Here is a 14922-nt window from a genome sequence, read left to right as displayed (position 1 = left end):
AAAAAGATCCATTGATCCATTTTAAAATGGATTCATTTTTTTTTTAAGTTTTGAAGTTGTCATTTCTTTCAGTGCTTTGGATTTCAGGATTTTTTTTTCATTTAGGTGCATCAATAAGATACTTTGGATATGCTCATTCATCAAGGTTATTTCGTTTTCAAGGCATTGGATCAGTAATTTGTCTGTTTTTCTTCTCATCTGAGTAGGCTTCATTAGCACATGCAACAAGGCTTGAGTGCATCACTAATCTTGTATGGCTCTTTGAATTGTGTTCAAATGTCGATTGCTTAGAGGTAGAGTTCAACCTTTTTTAAAGTGTTTTGAAGCACACCACACCTTAATAATAGCCTATCGCAGATTGCAAAGAAACAAGGGAAGAATGGGGGCTGTTTTCAATCAGTTGTCGCGCACGCAGCCAGGATTAAGGGGAAATCATTAGTTTTTAGATTAATTGAAATTTGTTGGTTCTTTTATCTCAGACAATGTTTGTTTTACCAAGACACGTTTTGGCGAAAGGCTTTTCACCTGCTTGACACTCTGAAGAATGTGAAATCATCTGCAATTGAAGACTGCCTTGTACCCACGACAACACATCTGTGTGTGCAATCGTCCATCTTGAATTAAGACATATTTGTGAATGTGCAGCAAGGGCTTAGATCGTCTTGTTTACTGTGCACAACACACATCTCGTGCACGTTAGCGTCCTTTGATTTGTGACTCAAGGGGGCGGAGGGAGGGGTGACGCAAGGCTTCATTCAAATCTTGCTTGTGATTACAAAACAACACACTCCTATTTTAATGGGATATAGCAAGACCATGGCAGATATATATTTAGATGGTGTTTTGGATTATTTGTTTGTATTAGGCCTACCCTGAGTCACAACTACAGTATGAGGCTATTATAAATATAGAACAATATAACTGTCTTTTTTGGAAAGAATTTGAAGTGAGTTGGATTCACTCCTCTCTCACATCTTTACTTGCTTGTCAAAGTAAAAAAATTCAGCCCATCGAGGGCTCGTATTGTAAAAAAATGGTTCAGTCGGGTCACTCGTATCTCAGTGTACCATTGTGTGAAGAAAGACTTGAACTATAGATCCATTTCTTTTCTACATCATCAAAAGCTACACGTGCAATATTTGCTCAAAATGACGGGATAAATATGTTTGTGTGGCTGTAAAGATTTTTTTAAGCGTGGAGTTGTTACAGTTTTTGAATCGTTTCAAATATCAACATGACTTGTTCTTTGTATGTAACTAGAAATTAGAGTGAAAAAGGGTCGACATTTTTGTCAATTCCAGGAGGAATCACGTAATTTCAAAAACACCAGTGGCGCCTGTGGCTGGCTGCAAGCTATTAAACTCAGACTGGACCGAGGACATAATCATGTTTGCGGTGCTCATTTCTATCTGGCAAGTTATTGTGGCCATTTGGTTTAAATTAGAGCTGTCAGTTTAGCGTGTTCTTATCGGCATTAATTTAAATGGATTTTAACGGGATTAATTTTTTTTCTCATGAGAATAATGCGGCACACGTCACAGCGGATGTTACGTTGCTCTATAAATTAACCAGAAACAAAACAACAAGCGCGCTGCACAGGTCCACGCACATGTATGTTTTGCCAGTCACGGCAACGCGAGACACCGAAAACAGATTCTTAAAGAGTTTATGAATGGAAAGTTGACTTTTAAAAAGTTCCCAGACAGTTCCACTTACGAAACCAAAATTACCTGGATGTTTTGCAGAAGTAAACTGACCTATCATCATAGCACGTCGAGTCTGAAATACCATACTACTTAATGGCCAAGCACACAGCTGATGTGAGTACTCCGCCGCCTCGTCTAAGACACTTATGGATGATTTCAAAACGAAGAAAATTGATAACACAACGAAGAACAAATTTGCTGAAGCCATAGCTAAATGCATGGCTGCTGCATGCAAGGCTGTCAACATTGTCCACAGCCAGACTCAAGCTGAAATCATTCGCATTGCATCTAACGACTCCACTACGGATTGCCATCGAGAGCCTCCATTACAAGCTATGAACAGAAAGTGTACGTAGCGGAGAAGGCTAAGGTACACCAAGCGGGAGAAGACACTGTTTCGGGAGAGAAATAAGAGGCTTGGTTGGCTGTTAAAGCAGCTGTTGTGTGACAAAATAATTTATCACTGTTGTTGATGGACAGTAATATTGTGTGAGAGATTGTGTGAATAACTGCTCCAAGTGAAAAATGTTCAATCAAAATTGTTATTTCAGTAAATATGTGCATTTTGCACATAGAAAACTGTTGCATGATTCCATGTTGATGAGAGCATTAAAATGGGGGAAAATAGGACAAAAAATATAAAAGGAAATTCAGAAACGATAAAAAATGCGTGCATAATGACGATTAATTTTTAGTTAATTTGAGTTAATTATGACAGTTGCGTTTTTATTTAGATTAAATATTTTGATCGTTTGACAGCTCTAGTTTAAATGCTAAGCAAGTGGTCAAGAATTGTGAAATTATGTCAAAGTGTTTGTAATTAGTGCAATCTAGTAACTGGTAGCTTGCACTTTCAGCGATGAGCGTCAATGAACTCTCATCTGCATGTAACTTAAACTGTCTGCGATTGGCTGGCGACTGATTCAGGGTGTCCCCCGCCTACTGCCCGAAGACAGCTGGGATAGGCTTCAGCACCCCCTCACCCCTAGTGAGGATCAAACGGTTTGGAAGATAAATTCCCCAGTGTGGGACGAATAAAGGATATCTTAAGATGAATGAATGAACTTAAACTGTGAATTTGTGAGCATTATTGTTTGTGATGTTTTGCTTTCCATTGTCATCCAAGAACCCAATTAGTAACTTAAAAATAGCCCGACAAGGCGGTCCCACCGAGATTTCCATCGCAACAATTTGACGCAATTGTCCATTCCCTATTTTATGGTATAACAAGCAATGAAACTAAGTAGCAGACTAGCTGTCTACATTACTTCACCTGCCATGCAAGTAGTTATTTGCTAGGATGTACCTGTACTTTTTCGTTCTGGGGACGATGGCCGAAGCATGGGTCCCAGTTGTCTCTCTTTACTGTAAACACTCAGTTTCTTCGATAAATGAATATCTGGCCAATGGATATCAGGCTACATATCTTCATCCCCACTTTGTAATCCCGTAAGGATCGGAAAGTTACTTTCCATTGGGCAACATGAGTTTGTTGGAGTCATTTGCACAACTCTTTACAGTTAGTTGGCTTGGGTACATAATGAATCCCACCATTCTTTCTGCGCCAACAATGCATGCGTGCATTGTGATTATGTCGTCATTTACAGCATGCAAATGAGTTTATAGAATATCTTAATTTAAGATGGACTGTGTTGCTGTCAATATGTTCTAATTACACTTCATTGATCTGAATTTACTTAATTGTAGTAAACTGACCAATATAAGGACGGCAGCTATAGGAGTGTTTCTGCGAATGTGAATCATGGAGTAAACCTCAGGTAGTTGTCCTTCACGTGACGCCACCAAGAATGTTCTGCAAAACACACAAACGTTTACTTTCTTTAACCATCCATCCATTGACTTGTGCTTATCCGGTTCAGGTTGCAGAGGCAACAGCTCCAGCAGAAGCTCAGACTTGCTGTCCCCAGCCACTTCATTCAGCTTTTCCTGTAGGTGCCGGGGCGTTCCCAAGCCAGTCAGCACACATTGTTTCCCCCGGGTGTCATGGGTGTTCCTGGGGCCTCCTCTAGTGAGACATGGACGGAACAACTCACCAGAAAGATGTTCAGGCATAATCCAATTTCTTAGACCACCTTATCGGGCTCCTCTGATTATGGAGGAGCAGTAGCTCCATTCTGAGCCTCTCCAGGGTATAGGAGCTTTTCACCATCTCTCTTAGGGAGAGCCTGGACACGAGTGTTGTCACAAAACTAAAATCGTCACTTTGATACTACACCTGCATAAAATACCTCGAAAGCAGTACTGAAATGACATCACACGAACAAAAACAAACCTGTGAAATTATAGTTGAGAGCTCAAAAACTCCAAGTTAGTTGTATTTGTATTCATTAAAAGAATAACGATAAATATAGTAATTACAATACATTTGATCAAATAAAAAAGTAAGATATGACCATTTTAAACGCTTTTGAACAATTCATTTTTTTTCCACACCACTGAAAATGTTACTTATATACATACAGGTATATTGTATATAAATATCAGGGTACCAACTGATTTATTTATTATTTCAGCATTTAGCTGTGTAAACGCTCATTGAATATTTAACGTTTGACATTCCAACCATAAACCATGGGAAAATATTCAGAATTAAGGATCAAAGCTAAGTGACTTGATTAGAAGTGATAAAGTAAGAAATGAAGGGGTTTTCATTCACAGTATAGGCTTTAATATTGCTGCATGGTGGTTTTTCATATCGTCACAAAATACTTTTGTTTCAGTGCTACCTTTCATAGTTATAGATGATTTGGGTGAAGGTTCAAAATGAGTGACTGCAAATAATTATGTTTTTCTGAGTGTAAATGAGAGAAGATGAGTTTGAGGAAGAGGGGGTGCCAAGGTGCCAGGAGCTAGGGGGGACGCCGGCTGGACCCCTGGACTGGAGATCACAATCGACATTTAAAAGGGCCCCCACACATTCATTTTGTGTAGCAGGTGTGTGACCCCGTCTGGCATTTGTTCAGCAATCTTAGTAGTGCAGCCTCTGTTGCGCTTTCCCGACCAAAGCATCTGTGTTGGCGTGCCATTTGAGGTCATCCGCTACATGCACACCCAGGAACTTGAACGTCGAGATCTTCTCCATACAGACACCTCCTATCTGTAGCGGGGAGGGGTCTGCTTTCTTCCTCCTCCAGTCCATCACCATTTCCTTTGTTTTGCTGGTGTTCAGTAGCAAGTTGTTTAATGAACACCAGCCTATGAGTCTCTGTATCTCCTCCCTGTACGCCATCTCATCGCCATCGGAAATGAGACCCACCAATGTAGTGTCATCTGCGAATTTCACCATGACATTTGAGTCATACATGGGGGTACAGTCACGTGTGTACAGTGTAAACAGGAAGTGCCTCAGCACACAGCCCTGGGGGGAGCCCGTGCTGAGTGTCAGTGAAGAGGATGTGTGGGGCCCCACCCTCACAGTCTGTGGTCGATCTGTCAGAAAGCTTCTGATCCATTTGCAGATGGGGGATGGGTAGTTCAGGTGCTTCAACTTTGTGATGAGAATATCGGTCAGGATGGTATTGAATGCTGAACTAAAATCCACAAAAAGCACCCTGACATAGCTTCCTTGCTCCTCTCCATGGCTCGCGGCAATGTGAACAAAGGTGGAGATGGCATCAGCTGTTGATCTATTTTGTCTGTAGGCAAAGTGATGCTGGTCAAAGTTCTGTGGGAGGCATGCTTTTAGGTGGTGAAGAATTAGCCTCTCAAGACCTTTCATGACCACTGGGGTCAGTGCCACTGGTCTGTAATCATTCAGGCTGCTGATGGTATGTTTCTTGGGGACAGGTATGATGGTGGGTGCTTTCAGGCATGACGGGACGGTGGCCTGTGCCAGGGAGGAGTTTAAGATCTGTGTTTGGATCCCTGTCAGTCGGTCCGCACAGGCCTTCGGCACTCTCCCCTGTACTGTTTTTTTCCCCCAAGATGGCGCCCGAGTAGGCAGCCTTCGGCAAGTGCTCTTCAAGAGCCTAGCTTTTTGGTTCTTTTTTGCTGTTTTTGTCTTTTGTTTTGTCACATGTTGTTTGTTGTTTCATCGTGTGTACCTGAAATGTAATGTGTACGATTATGATCCTCACAGTGCTCCCAGCATTTTCCAGGTGTAACAGCGCAGAGTGGAGGAGGTAGATGATAGTGTCCTCCACACCGATGCCGGGCTGGTAGGCAAACTATAGCGGGTCCAGTGATCGTTATTACCTTTGCTGTTCTTTGTCTTGCGGTTTTCTATAATATAACATTTGTTGATTTATTCTTGTCTGTGTGTACGTGGGATCCAATTATTTCCCGGGGAAATCCGGGACCTACACCAGTAGCCTGCATCCTCTCAAGAGAAAACTATATCCATTTGTGTTTCATCAAAGAGATACTGGGAAGAGTAATTTGTCTGGTCCCTCACCTCAGACCTGTTTACCATGGGTGACCCTGCCATGGGCATGAAACCCCAAGCAGTTTAGCTCTGATGATCATTTGGGAGGAGGGCATGAGGGCAGAAGGGAACAGGAGATTGACAGGCAGACCGGTGCTGTGACGCGGACTTTATATCGGTCTGTCGTGATGAAGAAGGAGCTGAGACAAAAGGCGAAGCTCTCCATTTAACAGACAATCTACGTAGTATGTCACCTATGTCACAAGCTATGGGTTGTTACCAAAAGAACGAGATCCCGGATGCAAGCGGCTGAAATGTGTTTTCTACACAGGGTGTCCAGGCACTCCCTTAGAGATAAGGAGAGGAGCTTGGTCATCAGAGTTGAGCCGCTTCTCCTCCACGTTGAGGTGAGCCAGTACCCAGCCCGCGGGCACATTTGACCCGGCCCTCTCACCCTCCTGTTGTCCTCGGGTCAAAATGACCCATCACTGTGTTAAAAACGCCCCCAAACCCCCCTAAATGATATTTTTTTTTAACTTGAAATTTTATGACTTTTCCTAGATTGTCCCCAACTGCAGAAAAATTGAAATGCTGTTTTTATTCACATTTCCATGGAAGCTGTACAAAAAAAAAGTACAAAGGTGGTCTTCGGGCCAAAATGACCAATGACGCAAATAGGGTTGAAATCAAGGTCACAGAGTTATTTACACACCATAGAATGTTTCAGTGTTTTAGTTGTGTCTCAGATCAATTAGTAGAACAGATGAACAAGACGGTCGCAGACATAAACAAGACAAGGTAGGTGGCGGTCTCATAGATGACAGAACACTTTTTTTGTGGATTTCAAGGGGCTATAAAGAGAGAGAGTTGTTTAGTTATTATTTGTTTCCTGCCTTTTTTGGCTTTCTGGGAAACAATAAATTTTTTAAGCGCCCCTACGATCGTTGATGTTACAAACTGACACCGGCCCCCCATCAGAGAAGGGAAAAGTTATGTGCCCTCTCAGGAAAAAGTATGGGGACCCCTGATTTAGAGTGTTCAATCAGCCTGCCACGCATGTTTTTGGAATGTGGGAGGAAGCCGGAGCACCCGAAGAAAACCCACGTAGGCCCGGGGAGAACATGCAAACTCCACACAGGGAGGCCGGAGCTGGAATCGAACCCGGTACCTCTGCACTGTGAAGCCAACGTGCTAACCACTTGACTATCGGGTCGCCCGCTTTCCAAATTAGAAAAAAAAAAAAAACTGTACCTCGACAGGGCCAAGACGGAACCGTTCATGGAGCCGTAGCACGACATGGCAACAAATACTGGCATGGCGAATGAAAAATCCCCCATCAACTTCTTTGCAAATGTCTGTAAATAAGGAAAGTATGTTAAAACAATGTCAAGTCAAGTCAAGTAAAGTCAACAGTATTTATAGAGCACTTTCAAACAGCCATCGCTGCATACAAAGTGCTGTACATGGAGCGATTTAACATATACAATAAACAGTAAGACGAATCAGTAATAAGTAATAAGTAATAAGGCGGTAGAAAGCACCAAGCAGTAAAAACAATAGCAAATCTAAGTCATGCTGAGTCAAACGCCAAAGAATACAAGTGAGTTTTGAGGAGGGATTTAAAGATAATGAAATACATTATGTGTGTAGTGTGTTGTGTGACTGTCAAAGAATGCACTGCAGTTTAGTTTCTTAGTGAACATTTGTGTGTGTGTGTGATAGATGGAAACAAGAATCACATGGTTTTTCATCCAGTCCGCAGTAGACCATTGCAATGTATTACTGAGACATTATTCAACTGTTTACATTTGTGCTTTTTTACAATAGCAGGGATTTGTTTAGAAAAGCTAGGTTCCACACATGAAGCTTTGTCAATATATATATATATATATATACTGTGTGTGTGTGTGTGTGTGTGTGTATATATATATATATATATATATATATATATATATATATACATCGCGTGGTCAACAGGGAGAGTGCCTCTGGATTGGCAGACCGGGGTGGTAGTCCCTCTTTTTAAAAAGGGGGACCGGAGGGTGTGTTCCAACTACAGAGGGATCACGCTCCTCAGCCTCCCTGGTAAGGTCTATTCAGGGGTGCTGGAGAGGAGGGTCCGTCGGGAAGTCGAGCCTCAGATTGAGGAGGAGCAGTGTGGTTTTCGTCCCGGCCGTGGAACAGTGGACCAGCTCTACACCCTTAGCAGGGTCCTTGAGGGTATGTGGGAATTCGCCATACGAGTCTACATGTGTTTTGTGGACTTGGAGAAGGCGTTTGACCGTGTCCCTCGGGGAGTTCTGTGGGGGGTGCTTCGTGGGTATGGGGTACCGAACCCCCTGATACGGGCTGTTCGGTCACTGTACCACCGATGTCAGAGTTTGGTTCGCATTGCCAGCAGTAAGTCGGTATCGTTTCCAGTGGGGGTTTGACTCCGCCAAGGCTGCCCTTTGTCGCCGATTCTGTTCATAACCTTTATGGACAGAATTTCTAGGCGCAGCCGAAGCGTTGATGGTGTCCGTTTTGGGGCCTTCAGTATTGCATCCCTGCTTTTTGCAGATGATGTGGTGCTGTTGGCTCCTTCAAACGGGGCTCTCCAACTCTCACTGGAGCGTTTCACAGCCGAGTGTGAAGCGGTTGGATGAAAATCAGCACCTCCAAATCTGAAACCATGGTCCTCAGTCGGAAAAGGGTGGAGTGCCCCCTCCGGGTCGGGGAGGAGATCTTGCCCCAAGTGGAGGAGTTCAAGTATCTTGGGGTCTTGTTCACGAGTGGGGGTAGGAGGGAGCGGGAGATTGACAGGCGGATCGGTGCAGCGTCTGCTGTGATGCGGACGTTGTATCGGTCTGTCGTGGTGAAGAAGGAGCTGAGCCAAAGGGCGAAGCTCTCAATTTACCGATCGATCTACGTCCCAACCCTCATCTATGGTCACGAGCTATGGGTCGTGACCGAAAGAACGAGATCCCGGATACAAGCGGCTGAAATGAGTTTTCTCCGCAGGGTGTCCGGGCTCTCCCTTAGAGATGAGGTGAGAAGCTCAGTCATCCGGGAGGGGCTCAGAGTCGAGCCGCTTCTCCTCCACATCGAGAGGAGCCAGATGAGGTGGCTTGGGCATCTGATTCGGATGCCTCCTGAGCGCCTCCCTGGTGAGGTGTTCCGGTCATGTCCCACCGGGAGGAGACCCCGAGGAAGACCCAGGACACGCTGGAGAGACTGTCACCCAGCTTGCCTGGGAACGACTCGGGATCCCCCGGGGAGAGCTGGAAGAAGTAGCTAGGGAGAGGGAAGTCTGGGCTTCCCTGCTAAAGCTGTTGCCCCCTCGACCCGGCCCCGGATGTGTATGTATCAAACAATATACATATTGTTTGATACATTGCTAATTGCCAAAGTCATTTTGGGCCAAATTGTTATATTAGGCTGCATTTAGAATGTTATTCATTTGTTTTGGAGAAGGCGACCCAGTGGTCGACGAGTTAGCGCGTTGGCCTCACAGTGCAGAGGTGCAGGGTTCAAGCTTTCCTGTGTGAAGTTTGCATCTTCTCCCATGTTTCCTCTGGGTACTCTGGTTTCCTCCCACATTCTAAAAACATGCATGTCAGGTTAATGGAACACTCTAAATTGTCCCTCGGTGCGAGTGTGAGTGTGGATATTTGTACGCCTATGTGTACCCCGCCGACTGCCTTAAGACAACTGGGGTAGACTCCAGCATGCTCGGCGACCTTTGTGAGGATAAGCGGATCAGAAAACGTGTGGATGGATGACAGACTTTGGAGGACGTCAGAGTGGTTAACTGGTTAGCACTGCCGCCACACAGTGCAGAGATCATGGGTTCGTATCCGGAACCGTCCTCCCTGTGTGGAGTTTGTATGTTCTCCCGGTGCCTATGTGAGTTTTTTTCCTGGTACTCTGGTTGTCTTTGTCCTTTTGCTCATTGTGCACATATCTGGTTGAGTGTTTTGTTCCAATATCAGTGAAAAAATAGCGTGTTTTCTACTAGAAAAGCACAATTGCTTTTTCTGGTTTTCTAAAAGCATTGAAATATGACTTTGGCAATTACCGAATCCTATGTGGCCAACAATATACCTGTACTACATATGGATGGAATCACCCAAATTGAACTAGACCAGTTCTTTGATGCTGGTTGAACAAAAATGTCATGAGACAGGACAGAAAGTGAGTGAATTGATTCCAGGCTGAGACTGTCAGCTAACCAATAGCAAAGGCTTTAGATGCTCAGTGTTTTGACAAGATTTGCTAAGGCCAAACACGCATGAGTGTTTCGCCGCATGACTGTCTGAATTTTAATATTGGTTTGCCTCTTAAATGAAAAGACACATTGGCAATTCCATTGTACCTCTGCCCAATAATAAACTTCTGGAAGATCTGAAAAGACCTCAGCCCAAATGATTGCAGAGAAATGGCAAACGGGACAAGAGAGGGAAGGACTATCTCAGCCAAGGACAGTACAGCTAAAATCATCTGCTCCCTGATGGCTACCTTGAGTTCCGTGATGGTTCTGGGTTTCCCTGCGTAGACTCTGTCCTTAAGATAGCCCGAAAGAAAATCCATCTTGCTGAAACCAGAACTTGATCATGAGTGACGGGTAGATGGTCTGGAGCTCATTCTTGAAGGTTTTGAGGACCTCCACATACCGCTCCTTGGTGACTGTCGCTGCTGCGCAAGACTCTTCGATGAAGATTGGTCCAATGATGCCTCTTTCAGGTTCTAGCAAGATGGAGCAAGTTCTCACACCTCAAACCTGTCCCGAGATTGGCTGAAAGAGAACTTTAGGGGCCGAGTGATCAGTCTCAAGACTGATTTTGGTGGGCACACCATAGCCCGGACCTAAGCCCCACAGATTTTTTCTTTGGGGCTATTTTAAGGACAGAGTATACACAGGGAAACCCAGAATCATCACACAACTCAAGAAAGCCATAAGGGTGGAGATGAGAGCCATTGCCAATTCAGTCTGTAAGAATGTCATGGACAATGTCGTGCTGCGCCTCAAGAAATGCATGGAGCTAAATGCTGTATGCTGTAGAACGGAGAAAAAAGGTCAAAGACCCTAGTGTTTTGATGTGATGTTTGAATATAATAAACTAGTTATGGCCAAAGTTTCATTTCATTCGGACAAAACACTGAGAAACGGGGCCTAATTAGAGTTGGGGTCCGTTTTTTGGGTCACCCTGTATAAGCAGCCCATAATCATTGTTTGTTAATGACAAAGAGTAGAACATCTGATTTCAACGAAACATTGTGGAGTGGAGTGACACAAGGGGAAAACAGCATGCACATCGTGGAAACAGATGCAGGACACTGGAATTATTTTGCTAACATGAGATGAGATGAGATTTTTTTTTTCAAACAATTTCTCAGTAAATAATGCACATATTTGATTGACACAATTGTTTGAGGATGAGTGTATTACACACATCCTCAAACAATAGGTACACTCAGTGTACCTATAAAATAAAGTGCAATTACACCAAATGGATTTGAGTTTGTATTTCAGTGTTTTTTACCACAGCAACTGCTTCTGAGGCCAGGACCTCCTCAACTGACATTACAGTGTAGTAGGCCACATTAATCAGCACGTAGCAGGTTGTCACAATTGCCATGGAGATACAGATAGCCAAGGGCAGTGTCCTGAAACATAAGCGTTCACTGTTATACTCATGTACTAAAGTTCATGTCAGTTTGTTCTCAGAATTGTTTTGGTTCCTTTTAGAGGGGTTGAGAAGATACTTTGTTGTTGGATTTATTACAATGTAACATTTTCAAGCGATTCTTCTTCTGGGTGATTTTAACTTGAACTGTCTTCTCCAACCATTTTCATTCAATTTCTGATTCATCTGACCTTACAAAATTAATCAGTTGCCCAATGCATCCAAATGCTAAACAGCCATTGATTGGATTGTACTGTATGTGTACTGTATGTGGAACATACAGCACAGATGAAATTTCTTCCCTCTCAACATAGCGCCGCTATCAAAAGAAAAGTTAACCAAAAAAAATCCTCCTTCACTGATTTCTTTTAAATAAATGTTCCTTAGAAGTATTCTGATGTTGGCATGTTTGCTAATCATGTGTGATCGCTGCATTATAGAGACAAACAATTAGAATTTTGCAGAACATGACTATAAATGGTGTTTGATTTTCAACATTTCTGTAAGGAAGCTTTTTATCATGACTTGCAGAGTTTTGACATAAACAAGATGCCCCTTATAGACCAAGTGAAAATGGCTTGGAAATATTTCTCTGAGATTATCAACAAACCTGCATCCTATCGCAAATACAGAGTCAAAGGCCACCCGCTCCAACCCTTGTTTTTCCCCGTGAGCTGTCTCGACTTTTTAAAGCACTTTTTAAAGAAGTGATGTTGCTTGGGCTAATGCGAGGAAATCAAGGTCTTAAGATAATTGGATGAGTTTCAGACGTCTCAAGAATCCCTATACCTGTCTTTTAAAAAGGCAGAATATGAGTAATAATCTAAAACTCACCAAATGAGCTAAAGAAATTATGGAAAGCAATAAAATCAACCGAGTTACCACGTCGACCTCACAGTGCAGTGGTTGTGGGTTCGATCCTATCTCCAGCCTCCCTGTGTGGAGTTTGCATGTTCTCCCCAGGCCTGTGTACTGCGGTTTCTTCCCATATTCCCCCTCCCAAAAAATTAACAAGCATAGCAGTTTGAGCGCGGATGGTTGTTCGTCTCTGTGTGCCCTGTGATTAGCTGGCAACCGGTTCAGGGTGTCCCCCGCCTACTGCCCGAAGATAGCTGGGATAGGCTCCAGCACGCTCCGCTACCCTTGTGAGGAGAAAGCGCTTCAGAAAATGGATGGATGGTTAAAATCAACCGATGGGAAAATACAAAGCAATGAACCTCCAACTCACAAAGCATTTCAGACAAATCTGTAATTCTAAATTGCTTGAATTAACACTTTTTCTCTTCATGATACTTATTTGAGCTATGCACACAAATTCAACTTCACCACCTGAAAATGTTGACCACTCGAGAGGCTAATTTTCAGACTCATTTGGCCTCAATCTGTGTGGAAATAAGGGAGTATAATAATTACAGGCGAACTTTGAAGCTCTGCATTCTTGCAAACGTTTGAATGAGGGTAGTTAATGACATTATTGAGGCACTGGATAGTTAGAAAATAAAAATAAAAACAATACTGGCCTAAACTTACTGTTGCTGTTGGCTGGTTCTCAAATCATTTGTCAGAAAGAATCTGCACATTTTGTGATATTGTCTGCTTCTTTTCTTCGTGTTTCTAAAGGGGTCCCTCATGGATCTGCTATAGGTACACTGTGATGTTCCATCTAGTTAATTGATATCTGTGTGTCAAATGCCTGTTTTCATTTTTATGCACATGACAGTCATTTATTGTTGAACCACTGGGGCAGTCATCAACGTGGTGCCTGCGGGCTCCAGGGAGCCCTCAAGGACTACATGAGTAGCCCGTGGGCCTATTCCAAAAATATTTTTTCTTATTATTGTGATCTTCCCATGAATCTGTGTGCATGCTTGGGTAAAAACCAACAGCGGTTTTGTGCTTTAAATCAAATGTCAGTTCCAAGGGTCTTTCAAACATGCTGCTCCCTTTTCATTGAATAATTTACAAAAGGATCTGAACTTGTCAAAATTTATTACTCTGGGAGGATTAAAATAATTGGAAAAGAATGTGAAATGTATGGTATTGGACAAAGTGACTGCTTTTAAAATGAGCAAATTTGTTGTAGAATTATTTTGTATTGATATGTTTCGGATTGTGTGTACAAATCACATAGTATGTGGTTATGAGAATTCTTTGATTGTTGGAACCATGTATTTGCTCCCTCAGCCAGGCCACTCTTGAACATTTTATAGCTCAATGAGTTTTTTTATGCGGTTAAACAAAGGGAAATGATAAAAGAACTGTACAAAAAATAAGGAGCATAACATATACAGTATATATTTTTTCTCTTGAATCCAACAGAAATGCATGTCTCAGTTTTGGCCTTTAAGTAAGTGATTTAGCAGCTGACCAAGTGTGGGCTCCATGGTGAGCATTTATTTCCATTTAAAACAGATATGTAAACTTACCTCTCAGGATTATGAATTTCTTCTGTAACAAAATTGAGATAGAACCTGGAAAACACATCACCTGTATGATTAGCAACGTATGTGTTTGGTGGCATACAAAGTACAATTGTCACAAACTCCAAACATAATGTAAACTTAATACCTCAGCACTACAGACTGCATCTGCCACTTATGGTCCAAATCCAGAGTGGGGCTTTTAGTCTGCTCTTTACAAGAATTCTTTTTTTTTTTTTTCGCCCTCTCACTTGGTTTAATATGGTACTTGTTCTTGACATAATGTTGTATTATTTCCTGCTGCAACCTGTGAATTTTGCTGATGTGGGATCATTAAAGTTCTCAGAGTTGAAATGTTAAACATCCACAAGTGTATATCCAGTGAAATACTTAATAATGATTACATAGTGGTCACTGATGGTGCTGTGGTACATTCGCCTGATTCATGTGCGGGCAGTGTGTGATTGGCTCCCACTTGGTTGGGGTGTGGATGTAGGTGTGAATGGTTGTTTGTCTCTGTATGTGCCCTACGACTGACAGGCAACCAATTTGGTGTGTAGTCTCCCTTATACCAGGCAGGGTCAAGCAACACCGGCAAACCCTGTTCAGGAAAAAGGATGTTTGAAAATGAATTAATTTTAAAACAACCAAAACCTGGTATTCCAAAAAAACCCTCCGTGAGTCGTCACCTTACAGTGGTGGAGGGGTTTGTGTGTCCCAATGATCCTAGAAGCTAAGTTGTCTGG

At 42.8% G+C, this 14922-nt stretch overlaps 1 protein-coding gene across 1 annotated transcript in view; it reads right to left on the bottom strand.

Moving 5' to 3' along the window:
• The window catches only part of LOC127608554 (cystine/glutamate transporter-like), a 116910-nt gene that overhangs the window by 12818 nt on the left and 89170 nt on the right, over positions 1-14922 (bottom strand). Inside the window, exons 6-9 of the mRNA XM_052077696.1 lie at positions 14183-14227; positions 11613-11736; positions 7342-7445; positions 3423-3519 (exon numbers count right to left, since the gene is read on the bottom strand). Of these exons, the coding sequence (XP_051933656.1) occupies positions 3423-3519; positions 7342-7445; positions 11613-11736; positions 14183-14227 (370 nt within the window). The remainder of the gene's footprint in view (positions 1-3422; positions 3520-7341; positions 7446-11612; positions 11737-14182; positions 14228-14922) is intronic.

This window comes from Hippocampus zosterae, chromosome 1, assembly GCF_025434085.1.
Source record: "Hippocampus zosterae strain Florida chromosome 1, ASM2543408v3, whole genome shotgun sequence".
Lineage (NCBI taxonomy): Eukaryota > Metazoa > Chordata > Actinopteri > Syngnathiformes > Syngnathidae > Hippocampus > Hippocampus zosterae.
Note: the sequence above shows the minus strand (reverse complement) of the source record. Positions and strands in the feature narration are given on the sequence as shown.